We start from the raw sequence: 24132 nt of genomic DNA, 5'->3' as shown, positions 1-24132 counted from the left end.
TGTGCGACCCGAAAGACCACAAACATTATTATTATTATTATAGTTCACTAACAGAAACTAACAGAATAACCAAAACTAAAATTCATTTCATTTGAGGATGGTAGTTTAATTTACTTTATTACACAATATCTCGTTACAGGGGCGAAACCATGGGTGGGCCGGGGCGTGCACAGAGGCCCACCCAGATTGACAGACTGCCCACCCAGAGATTAATGACAAAATATATATTTTAACATTTTTAGTAAATTATTATTAAATTATTTTTTAATTTGTTTTGTTGTGTTTTTTATTTTATTGAATAATAAGAATGGCATGATTGTGGGGACAGGAGGATTGTGCTCGGTGACAGAAATATTCAGGCCCACTCTGATTTTATTAGCCACGTTCTGGCTCCGAGCCTGACGAGTGACCTTTTTTCTTATATTGCACTTGACAAATACTCCATATACTTTAAAAAAAACCTAAACAAAAACAAAACACCTTCGAAAAAATATGAACAAATAAAATAAATTAAATTAAATTAAAACCAACTGAAGTCAAAACGAAATAAAAGCAGTATCACATTTGTATAATGAAAAATCCCAAACTATTATAACTGTTATACCACCCAATGAGAGGCAAGATGAGCTCTGTATCAAAAATTATTTTACCAACACAATAAAATCCGATTTTGACTGAAATTTAATTAGATTTGTTCTTTCCTGATTTTCTCTCCTTATCATTCAGTGTAGTTAAATCCAATTACAATATCAAGCATCATGTTAATGACTACTTCAAAATTTAGTATGACCGGTGTGTGCCTGATGAAATGTCAGGTAACTACAAAATGCACTGATAGTGGCACGTGTGTGCGTTTGTGTATGAGTGTGCGCAAAACGAACGGGGAGAACCGCGTGTGTTAGGGTCACTTAGCTCTTCAATGTTGGTTTTTTTTGCACGGTAGATTGCGGTGGCTCTAATCTCCTGCTCAGCGGTTCATGAGGGGCCGCTATCTTGGAGTCCTCCGGGGTTCCAAATTATCTCGATAAGATTTCCTCTCGACGCTGAGTGGTGGCTTTGGATCACACTTGATCAGACCAAAGGCTGCAACCTTTTAAGTTACTTGTCATTCTCTTTGGAGAGTTCTAATGAGCTGCAGTGAAACACTGACCCCCACTGGATTATTTTTACATGACAAATTCATTGGCATGGCAACAGGCTCCTCTGTAATCTAAGCGATGCAGCGTTTCTCTTCCTGTTACGAGATCATTTTCTTGATTATAGTTTTTTTTTTTTTTTTTTTTTTTAACTCTCATGAAGGGTCCTGCTCACAGGACCACACCGTTTTTTTTGTTTTTTTTGTGTTTAAATGAGTACACTGGAACCATAGTGAGCCAAGTCACGTGTGTTCATGTTTTCAATTATTAGAGTGGGGTTTATCTATTCCGAAAGGTTTATTTGCATGTAATTACCAACATGTTTAATCCTTTTAGGAATTAGATGATGAAAATCCCACTTTAATTATGCCAATTGCAGCATTTAAACAGCACCCATACACCTCTATATTTATATTCAGTGAGAATTCCAGACAAAGAAAAACAAATATATATATATATATATATATATATATATATATATATATATATATATATATATATATATATATATATAGAGAGAGAGAGAGAGAGAGAGAGAGAGAGAGAGAGAGAGAGAAGTGGGATTTAAAAAAGTGTAAAGATCATGCAATTGGCAGCTGCTAAGTGATTCTGCAGAAGCACAGACAACAGAGAAATAACACCATCCATCCATCCATCCATTTTCAGTACCGCTTGCGCTCAACAGTCGACATTGGGCCGGGCGGGGTACGCCCTGCACTGGTCACCAGCCAGGCATAGGCAAAAAAGACACATCCACTTTATTTATGTTCTCAATGAAGTTATGTCCATCCAACGCTATCACCTGACAGCCGGTTACAGATGCTTGGTGTTCTTTTGGAAGTCAAAGACCCAAAATGTGCCCTCAAATGGGGCATAGCAACACACATTTAGAGGTATGGTTGAGAGAAATGCTTGTATCACATCTACAAGACACGTCGTTGAAGAATTCCTCACAGGCCGGCGCTATATTTCACCTATGGTCGATTTGGTCAGCAGCCTGCCCAAAGAACTCAGACGGATTCTCATTCATCACGCATGACCATCTCTGAGTCTAGTCACCCCCAAATTTCATTTGCAGCATGCCAATGACACCTCTATAGTCATAGCCATAAAAAGCCATTCAATGTCAAGCTGAACAAGGTGCCCTGAGATTTATGGTTTGGAAACCCACCTCGCCCTGATCTCAGCATCTTAAAGCTGCAAGGCTCTTTTCATATGGAAATGGTTTAGGAGAAGCACAGACCTTATAGAGTAAAGACACACAGGCAACACCTCTGACGGTGTTGGCAAAGTAAAGCTTGAATCAGAAATCAAGAACTCTTCAACAGGATCAAAATTCAGCAGTACACAGACAAAACGGTGGTTGAATTCACTCAATTTTATTTTGTCATGTGGCTGTACAAAATAAAATCATTTGTACCCTGATACATATTTCAAATAAATGTATAGTCTGCTTAAAAAATATACCTGGATCATCATTCAGATGATTTTATTTTGTGCAACCACTAAATAAAAATGAAATTGATTAAATGATGCACAGCATTTTTTTCGTTGTGGGTGTCCATCTGACTTGAACAAGAAAGAGACAGCAACGATAGGAATTAATGTTCAGTGCATATAGGGATAGTGGTACTAGTAATAGGAGTACTTGTACTAATATTGCAGTACTGTAGTAAATTTAATAATCCACAATTGGACTGTAACTGATTTTATACTAAGAGAGAAAATAGTCTAATAATAACTAACACCTTTCTGACAGTATGAACAGATAGAGGGAAGAGATGCTCAGTCAGTAGAACTTGAATATATATATATATATATATATATATATATATATATAAGTATATTTCTATTCAAAGACTGTTCTAATAGCTTTCTTTGATCCTTGAATAATATTATCATATATATATACATATATACAATATATGTATATATATATATATATATATATATATATATATATATATATATATACAATAAACATGTATGTGTATATATATATATATATATATATATATATATATATATATATGCATATGTGCATCATATGCAGCCTATTTCTATAAGATGGCTGTGCATATATGTGTGTGTGTGTGTGTGTATATACATATATATGTGTGTGTATATATATATATATATATATATATATATATATATATGTGTGTGTATGTATTTATATTGAGCAACTGTGATGTCACTTTCACTCGACAGAAGTGACAAAATGGCCGCCCCCTGAGATGGCTAAAAACGTTTTTGTTTTTTTGTTGTTTTTTGCTGCTTAACTCATTTTTCACAAACACAATATTAACCAGAATGCCATGTTTTGACTAGTGAAGGCGCACAGAACATATCATAGCAAAGATTTTTTGGGGGTTGACTTCCCCTTAAACATGAGCTCTACTGGCCCAATCCAACAAGTTCAAGTTCAAATTCAAGTTAAGTGCACAAAGTTAACAGTGAGGCTGACTGCTACTGTCTCAGGGTTTGTTTGTTTTGTTGTTGTCTTTTTTTATGAAAATCATTTACATTATTATTTGGTGTATCTGATCTGTGGTCATGATTTCATTAATTCAGCAGAATATCAGTAATTGTTCCTTCATGTAAATAAGGGCATATGTTGATACAATGGGTTTGGCATTTAGCCATCACAGGCACAGCAGATAAGCGCGTATCATTTACATACTATCTATCTGCACTATATAGCAGCTACATAAGAGTAGCTGATGTTTTTTGGGGGGCCCAAGAAAGTGGCAGTATCGAGTTGCAAAGAAAAACAAGAAAAGTTTTTAACGTGTGAACAAACAAAAATCCTTCCAGGCTGCTGGTGGCATAAGAGTCAAGAAAGAATAAACTAACATCAATTTGGTTGGCAAGGGTTCAACAACATGTCAAAGTACTACCAAGCAGAGAGCTAGCAACGGAGGGTCATCTCCAGGCGGAAGACTTTAATGCTGTATTTTGAATAGTGGCCAAGTTTTCATTGATTTGCTTTGGTTTTAAAATTTAGTGAGGATTCTTACAGCCCTTATTTCCATACACACAAATGCATTTGGACTACCGCACATTATTTTCCAAATGACGAAAAATTTCACCGAAAGAGGAGGAAATTAGAATAGGCAGAGGCAAAATGGAGAACAAATAGCAGTGTTTACCTTTACAAACATTTACTGCATGTGTAAATTGAATGATGTTGAATATGGTACTTGACTTTCCTGTGAACCACTGAACTAATATTTTGTTGTATAATTACATTTTTGGAGAGCTTCACATCTGCTTTGCTTGGGAGTCAATCAAGTTCTAATATTTGTGAACTAGATGAATAAACTACTTCCCACAATTGGATCATGTGCAGATTTGGAATATAATGTGCCAATTTTGAGCTTGCCCTACTTTTTTAACATACTGCCATTATTCTGAGCACAACTGTACGTCATAGGACTGAACAGCAGATCAGTGATATGTGTGGCTCGTCAGCCAGTGCTGAGAGCAGAGGCAGAGTGACCGCAAAACATGCCAAATGTCCAAACATACATCAGGAAGCCATTACAGTAATGTTCCTGTTTTTCTCCATCCCACTAACATTACCATGAATAATAGTTAGGATATGATGAATGGAATAGTTCCCACTGTCACATTTTCTGTTGCGTCTGATAAAAGGAATCAATGCGGTACTGTATAGTGTTTGGAGCATTGTAAATCTGGCCCAAATGAGAACAAATGGAATACTGTTATGGGTTTGCATAACAGCATGCGAGAGGCCAGTTTCGTTTCGTTTCCATTTCTAATTCCATTGTATGTAATGTGTGGGGCCCATGGTAGTTGTTGTTGGACAATGTTGGGTACATAAGTTGATGCCATCCATGCTCCTCACCCATGTATATCATTTTTTTGTTATTATTTTTGGTACAATAATTTTCAACATGTTTATGTGCAAGTATTACAGTATTTTATCAGTGGCTAACTAAAATAAGATTTGTAAGGTTAATTAAGGCACCTGAGACAGCTACGGGGTCCTTTTGAGAGAGTGCAGCTCATTGCGTCATGTCTCGCTGTAACTGTCGCTGATGTGCTGTGTGTTACAGAAGTAAAGACACTTTTTTTTTTCAAAACCCCCGCATGCTTGGAATTATTCGTTTCCATGCGTGCGACAAATATTGTGGTTCCCTGTCCGGGAATCGAACCCCAAAATGTTTGTCCATATCCAAGGGCAGCAAATAGTTTTCCTATTCCCCACTGTTCATGATTCTTCTCTCATTCTTGATTTTTGTGCACCTCAACAGAAACCTTGGTTATTTTGCAAAGCAGCAGAGTCCCTCAGCCATCATCCTGTGCCTATGGGAGGCCCGCCACCAGGACACTGCTGACCTCGACTCTCTTGCCAGTGCTCTTGAAGAAATTGGCAAGATCCACCCCAAAGGTTGCCCCAAGGATCAGGATGAGGAGGAGACTGACTTGAATCAAATACAGGCGTGCAGTCTGAGATGAACGTGCACATTTCCAAATCATGCGGCAGGAGACTCAGCGTCTCATATCCAGGCTGAGGGGAGAACATCGAGCTGACTGAGTACAGACCATAAAGTGTGCTGATGGGATGCAAGGTGATGCAACAACAAGGAAGAGGCTAAGCTTTACCTGCTGTGGACTGGACTACTGCTGAACGTTTTGTTGATAGCCTGTCCAATGATGGACTGCTAATCTACTTCTTCATGTTATTCTTTGGTTTGCAATTAAATTTTCTTGGGTTGTATTTCATCCTAGTGGATTGGTGGGTGAGGAAGATATTGTGTGTCAAGTGGTTTCTGAATTGGCAATGACAACAAAAGGCAAATCCACCATCTCCTGAGGATACTAATTGGCAAAAGATACTCATTGCGTATATGTTGTATATGTGGAAATTCAAACAATTGGACCATATTCATCTCTTTAAACTGTCCTGAAGAGCTAGTTGTATTTTCAGACTTTGAATATGTGATATCAGCTGTCCTACGGCAGCATGGTCAGTGTGTGACTCCCTGACATGTTCGCTGTCCAGTGGTCAAGTGATTTCATACCGCATTTTTACAGCTGATAACACTTTTTTCCACTGCCAGAAATAGGAGTTAATTTTCGAGAGCTGTCGGGGTGCTTGACTGTGGCTTATCAACCAATTACACCATTAAGAGCTGTCATGTTGACTTCACCTGAGCACACCAAATGAAATTCAGTGCATCTCCATTTTATCGGGGTAGCAGGACGTTTCCAAAACTGGAAGTAAATAATAGTCACAGTGTATTTACACACCACCAAAAGTTTGACAACAGTGGCTCACTCGGATGATACAAAAGCAAAAATCTAAACAATTAAACAGGCAGAGATACACTTCTCTATATGTTGTTGGTTCCTCTGTATTTCTTTTTCATATTGTTATATTTGACAGACTAATCAAGTTCACCCAGGAGGAAAGTTTATGATGAACAGTTTTAGCTGTCCTTGTTTGAACCACCTGGACTTTTATTCTCTAAATGGCCAGACTAACATTAAAGTATCCTCTAAGTCTAAGACAAAAGCGATGTTATTGCTTAGCTGTTCGTTGACTAAAGGAACCTTGTGGATGTTGAAATCAAAATGGGAACTGTTCTGTGATTTTAGGAATGAGCTTCAATAGCCAAAATGTAGACTAACAAAAGCCGGTGAGTTGCAGCTCAGTTACATACTAATAAAAATGGTTCAATTCCAAACAGAAATTCTTAGACAGCTGAAACGATTCTACTCACTGATGATTCAGGTAGAAAACATTTTCTTTCAAAGTTGGAGTTCCTGTTGGTAAGGCTACATTTTCTGGTTATTCAAAAGAAGTGTGTTAATTACTTGAGGCAAAGTCTTTTAGATGGATATTTGAGTGATCAGATCGCCTATTTCCACTCTGGTCTAATTCGAAGTAAGACAGTTTGGAACGCAAAGGATTTAGATGCAAAGTTGACTCACTCCTATGAGAGTGTTTCTTCTAGACTGCCTATAAGTAAAAGTTTTTGAGTATTTCCAATCAAAATCATATAATCCAATTGGCCCTGCGTTAGCACAGAAGAAAAAAAAAATCTGTCTTCTGTCACACCATCCTCAAGTCTTGAACGTCAGTGACAGAGGGAGCGAAATAGACAATATAAGAGTTGTTTTCTTGTCTGAATTGGGGGGATGTCTGGAAATTATTCATGTAATTTCCAAGATTCTCACCCTCCATTAAGGCCATGCAGTTACACACAATGTCACCCTGACATTTGTAACTTTCTCAAATGACACTGACAACTCTCCCAAAGCGACATTGGTCACTTCCCCAAAAGGACATCCGCCGATGGAGTTACACAACGTCGCTCAGCATCATGAGTCGTCCAAGTGTCATCTTCACCTCTGTTTCAATTACCTTCCATGAACTCTAGTTAGAGTGAATTGCGTATTAATACTTTTTAGTTCCAGATTGTTCTAAGATGCCAGTCAAGCTGACAATATGTGTGCTGTAGTCGTCCACCGTTTCAGAATGATTAGCCAAAGTTCACATTGTATTTCTCTGTTAGAACACCTTAACTATACACGTCAGTACATTTTTACTCACATGTAAACACGGGTTCGAAAGGTTGCGATCTGAACATGACTCATATTGTGAGACTATGATCATGGGTTTGTGCTACTTCTCAAAAGAATAATATGTGAGGTGGTTACAGAGTATATGATCAGCATCAATAAACAGATATGACTTGTTGATTGTCAGCAAGCAGATTATAGTTGGAGTTTAAGACTGTGTGAGACCGTGTGAAGCTAAAATTGTTGTCCAATTCAAGTCTGGCGAACTCTAGTGGTTGAATTTAGTTTTACAATTTGGTCACATTTGGCTGGGACTAAACCCAACATTTTGAAATGTATCACCATCCATGACGCTTGTGATACCTTTGTGCAACCGTTACATCACTCTTTTTGGCACATCACAAAACTTGACATTGTATAATTTTATGAATGTTGGATCTTACCGTAGGCAAGTTTGTTTCAACTGTCCCTGAGTGCATTAACAGAGCTAGCTTGGTTTAGAGCTAACAGTTGAAGTTTTACCACAAACAATCCCAATGAAATCTAGCTAACCAGGCACATAATCAACATGATGTGCTGTAACTTTAATGAGTTCAATGACAAAGCAATAATTGGAATAATCTCAAAAAATAAATAAAATACTTTCTTCGGCCAAAATGTGAAAGTATGTTCCCCTCAAAATGTTGTCTGTGTCTTCTGTATGATGCTATGTTTTCACAAGTGGACTAAGGCCTAAACTCAGCATGCGCAAGGTGAATGAGGTGATTCTTAACTTGTTCCTGATTGGAGCAATTGCAAGTGTTACAACTGTTTGCCCCTGGTCACTCCTATGTCATTGCAACACATGCATGTATCTCTTTTTGGACAAGTAAGATCATTTGGATATTTCTAAATTGCATGATTACTGCCTTACACAAATGTAAACACATGCAATGTTGGTGCCACGGAGTAGCAGACGTGTGCTGCAGTCTACATATTAGGTAAATGTAAATTAAATTCCCTTCGCAGCAAAAAAATATACTGACTGTCAGCAATTGAACAATCAGTACCTGTGACCATGTGCAGGCATGCTCAAAGATTAAAGTAGTTGCGTGAAGGAGCTGCATGCTCTTATATCACACCTGCTTCATCAGTGTTATTCAGGCAATCAGTAATGAGAGTCTGTCTTAACCCATTAAGGACGGGAGCGCATAACCGCGTTTCTACCACGAGAGCCGGGAGCGCTGTTGCGTCATTCTACCTTTAAAGCCGGGAGAGCGGATACGTCGGTGTCTTTTTGTAATCCAATTCTCCGTCTCTTAGCCAATTTAATGCATCAGAATATACACGTGACGGTGTCGCGAGACCACGGAGGATGTCGTGGAATTTTTTCGAGCCGTAGGTAGGCCAATGGCGGACAACATCGATCGCCGGGGGCTATGATAAGTAACGGCAGTGCTATATAGACGACACGCACGGCCAGTGGAACCAGTCGAATGTGATATGATATGGTTTGTAGACAATGACGATATTGACGTCTTTGTAACAGAATAGAGGATGGTAATTGCCACTCGATTTAAAAAAAAATTAAAATAGTGCTTCTCTTGCACTGACACGTTATTTTTACATCTTCGATTGAAACAGTAAATTATAATAAATTCTGCCTGTGTGAAAGCCACGTGTCTACGCTCTTTAATTCTTTTTGAATTATGTTTCTGTCTGCTACAGGGGCTGAGATATCAATCATTTTGTAAGTGTTGAATTTCTGGGAGAACTTCAGGTTTTCAAGGGTAATTCCAAAGGTGACCTTAGGGTTCGGGGAGCTGTTGAGACAGGCGCTTTAGTTCTTAATGGGTTAATCGGGGTGAAAACATCTTCACTTACTAATTTTTTAATGGAGCGGTGATTCAGAAATATGCCTTAGGATTTGTCTATTAAAGCGTTCTCTGGGAAATAGCCAGTGGAGACCACTTGGAAAAGGATGGCATTATTGCCGGATATTTGGAATTCTACCATAAATGTTGGAAAATTGTCATGGTTGTCCACAAAAATGCAGGCACAATGAGGTCTAACAAATTAAAGTGAAAATTTGAGGCAATTGTTTGTTTGTCTGCGTGTGTTTTGTTTTTGTTTTTTGCTCCCAATAGACAAAAAAGTGAGCTTGAACATTTTTGGGGGGTGCTATAACAATTATGTGGTGTGTTGTAACATACATCAGTTGGATTTTTAAATATATAAATCCTATATATGAAATATTTGCAAACAATAGCAAGAAAATTACCTTCAACACGTAACAAATATTCACTTGATTCTGTTCATAGATGCAATTTAAAGACATTACTTGTATTGGTTGGCATTCTGTTGGCTATTTTGAACCATACAGATTGTTATTGTTTAGTATGTCAGTGGTTTATTATGGTGTGACTTTGAATAACTTGCCTTGTGTCCGAATGATGTGAACGACTTTACTGGGAGAACATACTGTACAAGATTTTCATTTGCATCCATATGCATTTCCAGCCAAAATAAACAATTACTTTAATCATTTTATACTGGCAGGTCAATGATGTGAATTATTTGATTAATCTCTTTAAGTGTGACAGGTGATCTATTTTATTTGCCGCAACTAAAAACTGCCAAAATGAAACGCTTATTGATGCACGCTTATGTTGCACTGAGAGCATCCTGCCTGTGTTATTTTGCATTCACTTTCATTTTGGATGTGTTTCAGATACTCTCTCTTTGGTCTATAAAATGTGATGTCAAACACGCACATATACACTTCTGTTCTCACTATGTTGAATGCTTTGGTCTAACACTAATCTGTTTCAGGAGCTAAAGTTTGAAGTTGTATAAATGATTTCCTTTCATCTAAGTTGGTCCTTCTCATGTTCTTATTTTGCTGCACGCATAGCATTTGGCTTCATATCACTATTCTTGTGCCTTGTTTAACTACTGTAAATGGTGAATGTTACAGATGGGGAGGAGAAAAATAATCACGCTGATAAACATTTAAAGGTCTTAGTGGGGAAAATGTATTTAAATTATAATATTGAATAGGCTACAGAGCTTTTCTAGGGCTGAACATCCATGGCTTGGTAATGCCTAGGCAGCTTTGTGGTATATTGGATCTATAATTATGGACATTTTGGATGTTTTCTGTACAGTAGAACTTGCAAATGTATATGCAGCCTTTTGGAAATAAATGTACAGATGAAAGCGATCAGTTGATTTTTTTTCTTTTCTTTTTTTTTTTACATAATTTGATATATAAAGTGAGTCCAGTGTAGTGCACATCTACGTTTTAGTGCTATGGATACAGTGCTACAAAAATAAAAGAAAAATCACAGTTAACCCCAAGTCAGTCACGCTTCTGCCCATTGAGGAAACAATGACTTTGTGAATGAATTTCACCTTCCATTGTGCAAATGCTGCAGACACGGATTGAAAGGAGAAGCAATGAGCAGGACAATCCCCTACTAAGAAATGTTGTAAGTAGTTTCTACAGAACATTTTATTCCTCACATTTGTTCAGGGTGATTCTTGGCTGTCTTTTGTCCTCGCCACTATTGGTAGCATGAGGCCATTTGTATAGCCCACAAAACTTTTTCAGGTGGTGTACTGATCCCCAATCACCACTCCGTGGACTTGTACATTTGGTACCTGGCTGCACAGATAAGTAAAAATAAGTATGGTAAAATAACGCATTGTTATTTTAGGAGGAGAACGAAAGACTTCCACTTCCGTGTCGTAGCTTTAAGTGTACGGCAGCGCTTGCATGTGCCTGAATGATGGCTTGGAGAGATTTTTACGCTCTGGAGATGTCCCAGACAAGGACATACTTTGCATTCAAAGAGATAAGGTATGTGTCAGGTTTATGGAAACCTAAAACACTTTAACCCTTTAAGGACGGGAGCGCATAACTGCACTTCTACCACTAAAGCGGGGAGTGCTGTTGCGTGTTTCTCCCTTTAAAGTGCGTATACGTCATTTTCTTTTTTTAATCCAATTCTCTGTCCCTTAGCCAATGAAATACATCAGAATATACATGTGACAGTGTCGGAGCATATCCAGAATTTTTTCGAGGATTAATGGCAGCACAGTCGATCGCGGGAGCTCTGATATAAGTCAGGGCAGTGATATAGACGACACGCTTGCGGACTTTAAAGCCGTGAAACCATCCAAACGTGTTGTATGATTAATACAAATGTCAAATTCCACTTTCTTCACAAACAACGATGAATTACATTATGCAAACAAGTTTATAATGCTGAATAAATGTTTTACAATACTTATAAGAGTAAATATGGGATAACTTATGTATAATTATTCTTACAGTATGTACTAAATGTTAACAATTAAAGGGGAAGTCAACCCAAAACAATTCTTTGCACAATTATATGTTCTATGCAGCCCCACTAATCGAAACACGGCATTCTGATTGATATTGCGTTTGTGGAATATTAGTTAAGCAGTAAAATCCACACGTTTTTGTACATCTCAGGAGGCGGCCATTTTGCCACTTGCTGTCGACTGAAAATGACAAGTTGCTCAGGGCTCAGGTCACAACCAATTATGGCTCAGCTTCAGAAAACGGGTGAGACGTGATCGGTCATTACCTGAGCCCTGAGCAACTGTGATGTCATTTTCAGTCGACAGAAATGACAAAATGGCCGTCCCCTGAGATGGCTAAAAATGGGTGGATTTTACTGCTTAGGCTTATGCTGCATAAAACATATTATTGTAAAGAATTTTGGGGGACTGACTTCCCCTTTAACAAAACAAAATTGCTACCCACCTTTTTCCTCATTAGCGTGGTATCGCAGAAGAGAACAGTACTCTTTCTTAAAAAAATAAAATAAAAAAAATAAAAACAACACATCAGTCGGTAGTTCAGGTCAATTACAGGGACAGACGAAAACCCACTTCAGTCCTTGCTTAATCAGTCCGTTTTTTGCTAAAAAAAAAAACTTCTCATCCTCCATCCCCAAAATGTCCCGACGCATTTATCGTTCCATCCTGGGACGGGATGCCCATCTCTTGTCACATTAATTAACCCCTCCCCCACAGAGAGCCAGCATGTCCCAATCAGCCGGAGGAGGGAGCATTTGGTATTTTCATTTGTAATAATATTAATTGTGTGTTCCTTTTTTTTTTTTAATATATGTTTGCTGTTCTTTATTTACTGTCAATTTTGAACATTTCATCTGGATTTTACTCAATGACCAAGCAACGGTTTTCCTTTTGTTTCCTTTTATTTTGCCAATCAGTAGTTAAGTTTGACAGATCATCAAGTTGAATTGGTCCCATTCGTCACTGGCAATGAGGTGCATTAAGGGGCACATTCACCTGTGTGCTTAAGTCAGAAAAGACGCGTAGTTGTGCACTTGTTTTGGGCTGCGTAGCTCCTTCAATTGATGTGTGTCACTTACACGAGTGATTTTTTAATGAGGGTGTTCGCTCATTCACTCATTGAAGACACACTACAACATTTCATTTGAGGTACTCGGTGCACACAAAAGGCACGTATGGGTGACGAGGAACAATAGTGAGTTGTTGTTGCTTGGGGACCTGACCGATATTTGAACAGAACAAGTCTGGAGGGTAAAATAGACAACATTGAACATACACTAGCAGGCCGCCTAACAAAATGACTTAAGCGTAAACATAAGAAGATGGCCCCTAGTGGGCATTTTCCCAAAGACTTAAAGACCCCTTTCCTCTTGCGCTCTCCAGTGGTAAGAGTGAGGGTGCAACATCATAGTGCACTTTTTGAGTCATTTCAGCTGCTCCACCGGCCGGTGATGTTATAAAGAGGTATCTGGTTTCGGACGAAGACTCACAATTAGTGGAGATGGCGTTGTGTTTGTGGTGTGCTTTCTTGGTCATCTCAAGTACACTACACCACATTCTCCCAATTACAAATATGTCTTTTCTTTTTTTTTCGCACCTGGGTTCTCCATTTTTAAACTACACGCGTTCTCCCGTCCAGACTTATCACCCACCCACCATATGTAACACAGTAGTGTGTGCCTGCACATCCACCAAAGAGGAGTGACCGATTGAAATCGAAGGCTGGCTGTAAATGATGGAGCATTTCCTGAAAACTTGTTAACCCTTTCATGCACAGTAGTCACTGCAGTGGACAGCTATTTAAAAGTTGCTTTCGCCTATATTAATTAATCTAAATTTCTAAAAATATTTTAACCCTTTCCTCCATTAATTATGATTTGATGTAATTATTCAAAATATAAATATATTTTTTAGATTACTAAATACAGGCGAAAGCAACTTTTAAATAGCTGTCCACTGTAGTGTGCATGAAAGGGTTAATGTCATAGAAATCCAGGGCTGGGCATACTGCCTACGTGACTGACCGGTCCGCCTATGACGGACGCCCATTTTGTAGGGATAAACGATTGGCGGGAAACTTAAAATAATAGTCGGACTAAGCATAGATGAAAACCCATTTTATCCTGTCTATATAATCGTCTATTTTCACACACATACACACACACCCACACACCCCCCCCCCCCCACACACACACACCCCCACACCCACACACACACAAACACACCCCCGCACACACACACACATCCACACCCACTCCCACACACCCACACACACACATCCACACCCACACACACACTCCTCCCCCCGTACGTGGTATTGATTAGGGATGGGCATATCGAACCTTTCGTATCAATATATCGATAATCACATGCTACTAATTTGGCATCGATTTCCTTAAACAAGTATAGATACCAACTTTTTTTTTTGTAATGGGAGCGCTCGCATCATTTTCAACTGTTTTTGGTATGCAATTACGCAGAACCCTATTGGAAAAATGGACTGGTCCGTATCACATGACCATGAAATGAGACGTGCCGTGAGAGTCAAATCCGTGGTTTCATATACAGAGAAGAGACATGTAAGGCATGGCAAAGAGGAAGTGAAGTCTGGTGTTGTGTTATTTTTCACTCGTCGATAAAGTTAGTGCAAGGTGCCAGTTGTGTGATAAACATGTTGCATACTGCGGCAGCACATGTAATTTATACAAGCATCGACAGATTACACATCGGGAGAGCCAGAGTGAGCTTGAAGAAAGATAACTGCAGCAAAGAAAGACCAGTCTCCTGCACCATCCACTGTCCTGCAAAAGACCCCATTTGAGGGTTTGCAAAAGGTCTATCCAGGTATGGTATGCCTGTATTGTTTCTGTTCCTGCATCCTTAAATATTATGACCACAATCCAATTTGAACATGTCACACGCACACAGGTAAAAAGGATAATACTGTAGTAGTTGACGCTAAATGTACAGTGTATGTTGAATATGCATGCATTTGCAGGCGTCTTAAAGCTTGATTAACCCTAAAATATGAGATATACTGTACATTATGTGGATTTGCATGACATTTTATTTTTCCACCGAAAAGAGAATATTTAAATTGTGATGTTTTGATATTGGTCTTCATCTCTAACATGTTTTCTTACATTTTGATGATGATTTTCACATTTGCTTAATTACAAATATTGTCTTTTACAAAGTACGAATGTGCAAATTAGCATTATTTTGTTTACATTTGTTTTATTATTTAATGTGTTTATTTATTTACTTAGTTTATATATTGTTTATTTTACTTTAGTTTTATTATGTATTGCACATCATATGCGCAAAATAATATTTATACAGGGTCCTGTACACTTGGCGGGTCTTGTGTGGAGAGCGCAAAATGAAGGGAAAAGATTATCGTTGTGGTTTGTGGACATCCCGAGCTATATGACACGGCCAGCTACCACTACCGGGACAAGAAAAAAAAAGAGCAGGCTTGGAGAACTGTGAGTGAGGAGCTTGTTGTACGGTATGTTTTTTATTTCCTTCTCCAGTTTTTTACAGCAGTTTAACTTTACCAAGATGGCAATATTGTTTGCATTAGCTTCAGCACAGTGTCGGCCACTTGATTGAGATGGCGAAACCTTTTTGTTGTTTTGCCAGTTGTCGTGACGTCTACAATCAGGCAAAGCCCCTCCCCTCTCCGATGTGCACGAATGAAACGGCTGCGGCATTCAGGTTTCAAATTTCCCACCGTCAAACGCCAGTGCTCCTTCCTCTTTTTCTTTCTCTCATTCTTCGTCTCCTTCTTCTTTTTCTTCTCCCCTCCTGTATTACAAAAATACAGAAGACAGGAATGCACAGAACACATGGGTCGACAAAGTGTGAGAAAATAACTATTAAGTGCGCTGCACTGTTTGCCGGCGCACCATAGCCCATGGTGGACAGACTGACCTCAAGCAAACATGCTTTCAGTGGTGGAGACATAGGGAATACAAGGCACAACACAACTAGCGAAACCCTTGACAAATTTGTTGTCCACCAGGTAATGACAGAGGCAGATATGGTATATAAAGAATTATTTTTTTAACCCTCTGATCAAGGTTAAAGGGACACCTTAACATTGGCACGTATATAAAAGGTTTGCATGTAAAAATGACATCAGTACTAAAATGCTCACCCCAAAAGACTCTGCAGTGTTTTAAAGGCTTTTTTTTGTGATTAGATTTACGACAAATTGCCCCGCCCCTTTTTGGGGCTGGGCTTGTTATTTTTTCAGTCTCAGCGGTCTACGTCACGGGAGGGAGGCAAGCGCGGTAATATTGCTCGCTTTGTCAGATCTGTTGTCGAAAACGGCGACCGATCGTCACCAAAATGCAAATGCACATTATTACTCTTGTCCACTTCAACCTGTGAAAGTATAAAAGTGTTCTGCACAATACTTTGGATTTATTGACATAAAACGTGATGTCGTCATGATCACCTCCACAGAATCCAAAATACCGTGGCGATCGCTTTTTCCACTTACACAGGCTGAGGCGGACAAGAGCATGAATGCGCACACGAACCCCGACTGCTTATATTTCGGATATTTAGCAACGCTAAACTCGTATCAACTCTCGGGAGGCAGACGGCGACTGGCAGTGGGCAAGCAATCAGGCAAGCATGGACCTTTATCACCCCTCCCCTCCCCAGCTAACAGTAGGATAACAGTACAGCTAATAGCAACAACTAGCTTCAGGCCGTTAAAACAAATGGCGTTAGCACAACATCATTAGCTCCTTAATATCCGCGCAGCGTGTGGAGGTGATCATGAGCCTGCGTCTTCATGTCGCGGGGTTGCCTCCCAAGCAGTGGCGTGCGTTGTCCGACACCGCTTGCAGCCGCGAGGGTTGAGCGAAAAACTGTGGCCATTCCTCATCCAAATAAATGTGCACATCCACTCATTCCCACTTTAGTCTCCGTAAACATCGCGACTGGTCTTAAATGCCTCGCCCGTTCTAACTGTGATCAGCAAAGAAGCAGTGTTTTTTGGGTTTTTTTAGGAAAGAAGCAGTGTGCATTCGTCCGAGCATAAATCTATGTATCTCTGCTCACTTCCAAATTTCCTCATTCTTATATAAATCAGCCACGCAGAGGTTAATCCTTTTGCTTTGTTGAAGTGGGCATTAGTAGGGCTTTCCTCATAAATTTTGGTGCCAAGTGATCACCATTTTTGGACGTTATAAGCAATGAAAGTACAATGATTTCCAATGGAGGGTTTGTAATCGGTTCCTCCAGTGACGCCGACCGAACAAGGATAGAACGGTAGGGGGCGTGGCCATTCTCCTCATTAACAAGAGGCGTTATTCATGGGGTCACTTATTTCCTAATTTCTCCAAAATGAATGGATAAAATAGAAAATGACAACCCTTCATCTTCCTGATCCAAAAATATATAAAATGAACTTGTTAGTGAAAACATGGTCATGCCAGCCCCACCATCCCTTTAACATGGGAATGTGCAATGAATATCAGCATTGTATGGACAAACATAATCATTTTAGGTGGAATAAACAAGCAAAATTGATCGGCAAGACGTTAAATAGATTTTTACTTTACAGGCAGTCAATACACTACACTTTAACGCTAAATATAGTAGAAAAGGGTAAAAACAAAAATGACACTATTTTTCTCTTTTATAAAGAGTATAATAAGTGGACAAATGTGTGAAACAAATGTTCTGCTGAAATGATTAAAAGTGAGCTCATTGTGAGCCCCAACTATGACTCAGCGTTTTACTCTGCAGTAGACAGACAAACCGCTCCTCACTGCAGCAAGAGGAAACATAAATGGAAAAACATAATGTGGCATTGAGCTGTTCATAAGTTGCAGGATGAATGTTCTTAAGTTAAGCAGGAATGGTTTCTGTTTGAGAGATATTTAGTTTGATATGTTTTGTTAATTTGTATTCATGTAAATCTCGGGATAATAACTTTTTAATGTGCTCATATCATACAAAAATATACATCTTATTCAACTCGGGTTTGACCAGTTAAAAAGCTGAAGTCATAAGTTTTTGTTTCTGCGAGTCCTGCTGTTAATTCTGAGCAGGTGATTCTACTTTGGTGGTAACAAGGGTTGACTGGACTGCTGGTAGCATCAGAAGTTCGTCCGCCTGTGATGACGGTGGGAGGGAACCGCCATCCCGCTCACCTTCCAACCGGCCACACCTCCAAGAAATGTTAAGCCATGTGCTGTCTGGAGTAGGGGTGAAATGCCATTTGTGTCACTGTATTTTCTCTTGTTTTTGTCTGTGAGGTAGGTAAGAACTTGTTTTTTGTTTCTTAAATCCTTAGATTAGAATTGTTACTTTCCGAGTAAAAGGTTTGTGCGAGTGTGTTGACCCTGGTTCACCCTTTTGTTTCGCTATGTTTCAATGACAAATTTAAAATAGTCAATATTGTAAATAGTTCACTCTAACTAAGCAAAGTAAAGTGTTTTGTTGGCTACTTGGGACTCGTTGGGGAGTTTGGGACCCCGGCTTCCACTTATGTCCTAGACTCCCATAGACGGGGCACAACAGCAGGGTGTCCGGGCTCTCTCTTAGAGATAGAGTGAGGAGCTCAGCCATCCGAGAGGGGCTCAGAGTAGAGCTGCTGCTCCTCTTCAGTGAGAGGGGCCAGATGAGTTTGAAATTAAGCACACAGGAGAATGTGGCCCTATAAGAGCAATAAGAAAACACAATAGAATATTTTGCAATCATGTGCAGGTTCTAATTTGTAAAAATTTCTCGATAAAATAAATAAATAAAAATCGATATGTGCGGAGCCACATTATGGTATTGCTACTATCGATTAGCTCGCCCGAGCACATCCACAGTTGCCTACAGACTATTCAGGAGGAAGATTGACTCCTTTATCATCATCTGAGAAGACATCTCCCGTTGTCTCAGCTGCCCCAACAAGTTAAGTATTATGTCTTCATTGATTTTAAAATTAAGAAAAAATAATTATAGAATTTTTTATTCCTATTTAGGAAACATATGTGATGTGTACTGTATGTGTATATATCGTATCTTTACTTTAATTTTGTATTTTCATGGACGGCACAAGTCTGGTTCGGCGAACAGCGTAAATCTGTGCAGAGGCAGGATAGACAGGGTGTTGGTAATTTTGGTGAAATCCACCAAAATGTGACCAATGAAGTTTTGGCCCATTTACATGATCATCATTAGACAGACATAAGACTGAATGTATCGGTATTATGCCGGAGTACAAATCATCCATCCATCCATCATTATCTGCCGCTTATCCGAGGTCGGGGTGTGGTTAATACCAAGAAATTAATAATAATGATTATTATTATTATAATAGTTTATGGTGGACAACTGGTTAGGACGTCTGCCTCATATTACACAGGTGCAGGGGTTGATTCCGGGCTCCGGCCTTCCTGTGTGGAGTTTGCATGTTCTCCCAGTACCTGCATGGGTTTTCTCCGATGGAACACTCTAAATTGTCCCTCGGTATGACTGAGAATGTTTGTTTGTCTGTGTGCCCAGTGGCAACCAGTTCAGGGTGTACCCCACCTACTGCCCGTAGACAGCTGGGATAGGCTCCAGCATGCCCACAACCCTTGTGAGGATAAGTGGCCGGTTTGGATAATGGATGGATGGAATAACTTTGAGGATTGTAGCTGCTATGACTCCAGCTGACCACAAGATGTCACCAGTGCGGTCTATTTTATAAGACTTGAAGGCTATGACTCTTTTTGCAAATCAATATGGCAAAGCCCTCAAAAGCTTGACAAGGTTTCATCAGCCCCTCTCTACTTCAAGGAATGTACAACACATATGCCCAAGCTAGAGTTTTCTGTTGTCTTTCATTTTTGAAATATCACGTGGTGATTTTGGCTTATTCTTTTTTAATCACCCTGCATATTAAAAACAAACATCACTCAGTACTCACAGATAAATATGAATGAAAAGGAAGGCGATGTCTTACAGCCCTGATATGATGATGTCGTTGTATGCTGAGATTCAGGAGTAAAAGAGAGAGACAGACAGACTGACAGAGCATATATGAGCCATTCTACCGAATTGGTTGAAACTGCTGTCCCACAATGAAAATCAAATTTTAAAAAACAATGAAGTGTTCAGACCTTGCATATTTAGTCATATCTTGTTATGATCTATTTTACCACAAGGAGTTAATTGAGATACTATTAAACTGAATGTGTGAAAAGTCATCTTTTATATGTCACTTCCTATTGGGAGGTGGCTGTCCCAATCTCTAACTCCTAAATTTCAATTCATGAAAAAAAAATGTAGACGATTTTTGCCAATTCAAAAAAACTTTACTTTGATAGAACATTTTGGTTGCTTTTAAATGAAAGATTTACATTGATTTCGTAGATTTTTTTTTCAAATTAGAAGTTTTGATGTAAAAAATCCTGTCCCAACTTTTCATGTCACTACCAAAACGCAAAGAGTATTTGTCTGTAGGCAGGGCTTGGTTTTAGCAACATCCCCAGAAATTTCACCTGTAAGAGACATTACCTTCATGTTCATCACTGGGAACATGGCGAGTAATTAGTTGGCAGCATTATTAAGTTATGTGCCCTCCAAAGTCTGAAAATCAGCATATGGTTTTTAGGACCATCACTACCGAACACCTCATTTCAGCAATAAAATGAGCACTTTTGATTTTGATGCTAAATGTACTGTTTTCTATCTCTGTACATATGCTCAAAACTGTCTGTGGTAGCCACGTCGTGCCTAGCTTTGTTGAGTATTGTCAACAACTATCATAAAACGTTCGGTAGTGACATAATGGTTTTCGGTAGTGACAATATGATGTTTATTTTTGAGTAAAGTAAAATTTGAATAATATAATACATAGATACATATGTCATACATAGATCTTTCTGATTTTAACTATATTCAATTCCATGTTTTATCCTAATTTGAAAGGAAAAATAAAACCGAAACAGTCGCTACCGAAACATACAGAAAGGTTTTGGTTGTGACAATATGATGCTTATTTTTTAATAAAGTAAGTTTTAAATAATATAATACATGGAAACGTATGTCATATATAGATCTCTCTTATTTTAACAATATTCTATTTCATATTTTATCTTAATTTGAAGGGAAGAACACCAAAATGCCAAAAAGCCTAGCAGAGACAGAGTACAGGCGAAGGGTTACAATTACCCAGTGAAATCCAAAGAATATTTAATAAAGGAAAGAGAAAGAAATAAGAGATGGAAGGAAGAAGGAAAGCTGAAGTCTACCAATGAATTATCCAGCATAGAGCAAAGGAAAGTCAGAAGAGCATGGAGGAAAAGACAAGACCACCGGATGTCTCTCAAAAAACAGAGAGAGATCGAACATACATACAGAGAAATATATGTTCCAAAAATGTTTGTCATTCCAATTAAATTTTCATTTGGAAGGTGAAACCACAGTTTTTCAATGATGAAGAGCCCTGTGGATGGACAGGTGACCGGTCCAGCGTGTACCCTGCTTTTGTCAGCTCCAACCCCCTATGACCTTGAGTACAGCACAAAGCAGTAGAAAATGGAAAAAAAATATGTTTCATTAGTTATAGTACAAAGTTAGAATATAGAAAAAGTAGTTAAGTGATTACAATGCTACCGTCATACAAAGTATTACTGCTACAGCAGCAACAATATGGTCACTACTGAAATGTTGCGGTCACTATCGAAAAAACTGATGTTTTAACAAAAATAAAAAGTATTGAATTATCAACCAACTGTTTTTGATAATGATTGTTTAAATGTATGTTTGTTTTAATTAATGATGACTTTTGAAGTCAATATGATAAACTTTCTACATTTTACAATGAAAAATAGCATATAAATGTTTATTTATTTCGGAAAAAGTCATTAAATTCTGTTAAAAATTCATTTTGATTGGTTTTGATGTCAAAACTATATATCTTAATTTATAAAATTACTCTAGAGGTGGGGGGTGGAAAAAAATATGAATCGGCTAGTAGAATTATTTTTATTCTTCTGTAATTGTGTGTTTCGGTAGTGACACATTTTAGGGACAAGCAAGAAAATACTGTTTGAAAATCGACTGTACTTTTACTATATGTGTGCCCCTTAGATATGGTGCAACATGAATACAATAAAAGTTTTTCTGAAATAAAATACAAATTTCACACATTTTCCAACTCTGAATTTGAACCAATTCAGTAGAATGGCCCATATACATATACAGATATACTGTACATACGTAAATCTATTCATTATCCGAACCACTTATCCTCACAAGGGTCACAGGCATGCTGGAGCCTATCCCATCTGTAGATAAAAAATTAACATAGATCATACCATTTAACATGTTCAAAAAGATCACAGTGTCACTGGCGTCAGGCAAAAAACTTCTGTATCACTTGGTAGATTTCCTATTTTTCACGTTTGTACGTGTGCTATTTTTACAAATGATTGATCAATCCTAATTGTTGAAAATGGTTAACTCTTTAGTGTAAACGGTTGAACAAACGTGCCATTAACCCCACACGAAACACACCAAACCACAGCACACAAACTAAAACAAAACAACCCCCATCAACCCTCACACTTTCCACGGCTAGTGTTCACCTCCCGGACGAGCCCCCAAATATGTTACGACTCCTCCTCCTTGCCATCTCGAGGACATAGGTGTGAGAGTTGGAAGGGGTAAATGAAAGTGCACGAACACAAAACCTGCTCATTGAAGCAACAAAAATAGAGTGATCACCCAAATCCCGAGTGCCCTAGTGCACACAAACGAATAATGTTTGAGTAATAAATGGTCGAATTTATGGTGAAAACGAATGGCTAATGTGGCTACGCGAAAGGATAAATGAGGGTTATGGCACATTAGGTGCACTAAACCAAAAGACAGCGGTACCAACATAAAAATACAAGGGACTGACTGCATCCCCCAAGGCCAGCCCCGAATACCAGCAACCCAGTTCCTCTTCAACTGTTGTCACACCTGAAGCAAATTGACTAATTTGGTCACTCTCCCCCACACTGATTGGCTGACAGAGTTAGTGACGAGAGCCACCAATCAGGAAGAGGCAGACGCAGAGCTCCTGCACACAACTTAACGGCCATGACTCAAAGTGGGCCGTAACACCCACGCACTTAAAATACGAGCCAGTAGAAAAAAAAAAGTTTTTTAACCAAAAAAAAACATGTCCCACACCAACCGAAACAATTCCAGGTAAAACAAAAACAAAACCTAATCTTCAGGGGCTTGCCGGGCCCGAGGCGTACAGCCCCCACCAGAGAATCCACTCCGCCCGGGATGCGCCCCCCAAAATAAAAAAGTGATGCCCGAAGGAATTGCCGCCAAAAGCAGCCAAGCTGTACACCATCTACAACAAACTAAAACAAAACATCCCTCACTAACCCTCACACTTTCCGTGGCTAGCGTTCACATCCCGGACGAGCCCCCTATTCTGTTACGGCTCCTCGAGATGGCAAGGAGGATGGGTCTAACATAGATGTGAGAGTTGGAAGGGGTAAATGAAAAGTGCACTCAAGAAAAAACCTGGCCAGTGAAACACCACACTAAACTAAACCACAATAACAAAGAAATTGGGAAACGAATGAATAATGGTTGACTGAGTGGATGGTTGAATTTACGGTGAAAACGAATGGTTACTGTGGCTACACAAAAGGATAAATGAAGGTTATTGCGAAGAAGGTGCACTAAACAAAAGACAGTGGTTACAAACACAAAATACAATGGACTGACTGCATCGCCAGCCCCGAATACCAGCAACCCAGTCCCTCTTAAACTGATTGTTGGTGTCACACCTGGAACAAATACATGTAAACTAGATTGGTCACCCTCCCCCGCACTGATTGGCTGGCGTCAAAAGCCACCAATCAGGGAGAGGCAGGGGGAGAGCTCCCGCACACACCTTAACGCCCATGACTCAACATGGGCCGTAACGGGGGTCTCCTGGAAAGTGATGATTTTGGAGGTATGATGATTCCGCCCAACAGCAGTGTCACGCTTCCATGAATGTTAGAAGAAGAGGAAGTTCTGTCGAGATCCAGAAGTTCCCCTGGAGCCGAGGGCCCGAATTCATAAATGTCAAATATTATGAATTTAGAGTGAT

The 24132-nt window shown here is 39.1% G+C and overlaps 1 protein-coding gene across 2 annotated transcripts in view; it reads left to right on the top strand.

Moving 5' to 3' along the window:
* Positions 1 to 10893, top strand: part of unc5db (unc-5 netrin receptor Db) — a 278526-nt gene extending 267633 nt beyond the window's left edge. For both annotated transcript variants that reach the window (XM_086030435.1, XM_086030436.1), the window contains exon 17: positions 5417 to 10893. In XM_086030435.1, the coding sequence (XP_085886561.1) occupies positions 5417 to 5621 (205 nt within the window). In that variant the 3' untranslated portion in view covers positions 5622 to 10893. The remainder of the gene's footprint in view (positions 1 to 5416) is intronic.
* The last annotated feature ends 13239 nt before the right edge of the window (positions 10894 to 24132 follow it).

The sequence above is a fragment of the Filicampus tigris genome, chromosome 5 (assembly GCF_054856515.1).
Source record: "Filicampus tigris isolate MCC_2025a chromosome 5, RoL_Ftig_1.0, whole genome shotgun sequence".
Lineage (NCBI taxonomy): Eukaryota > Metazoa > Chordata > Actinopteri > Syngnathiformes > Syngnathidae > Filicampus > Filicampus tigris.
The sequence above is the reverse complement of the archived record's forward strand: the minus strand, read 5'-3'. Positions and strand labels throughout refer to the sequence as shown.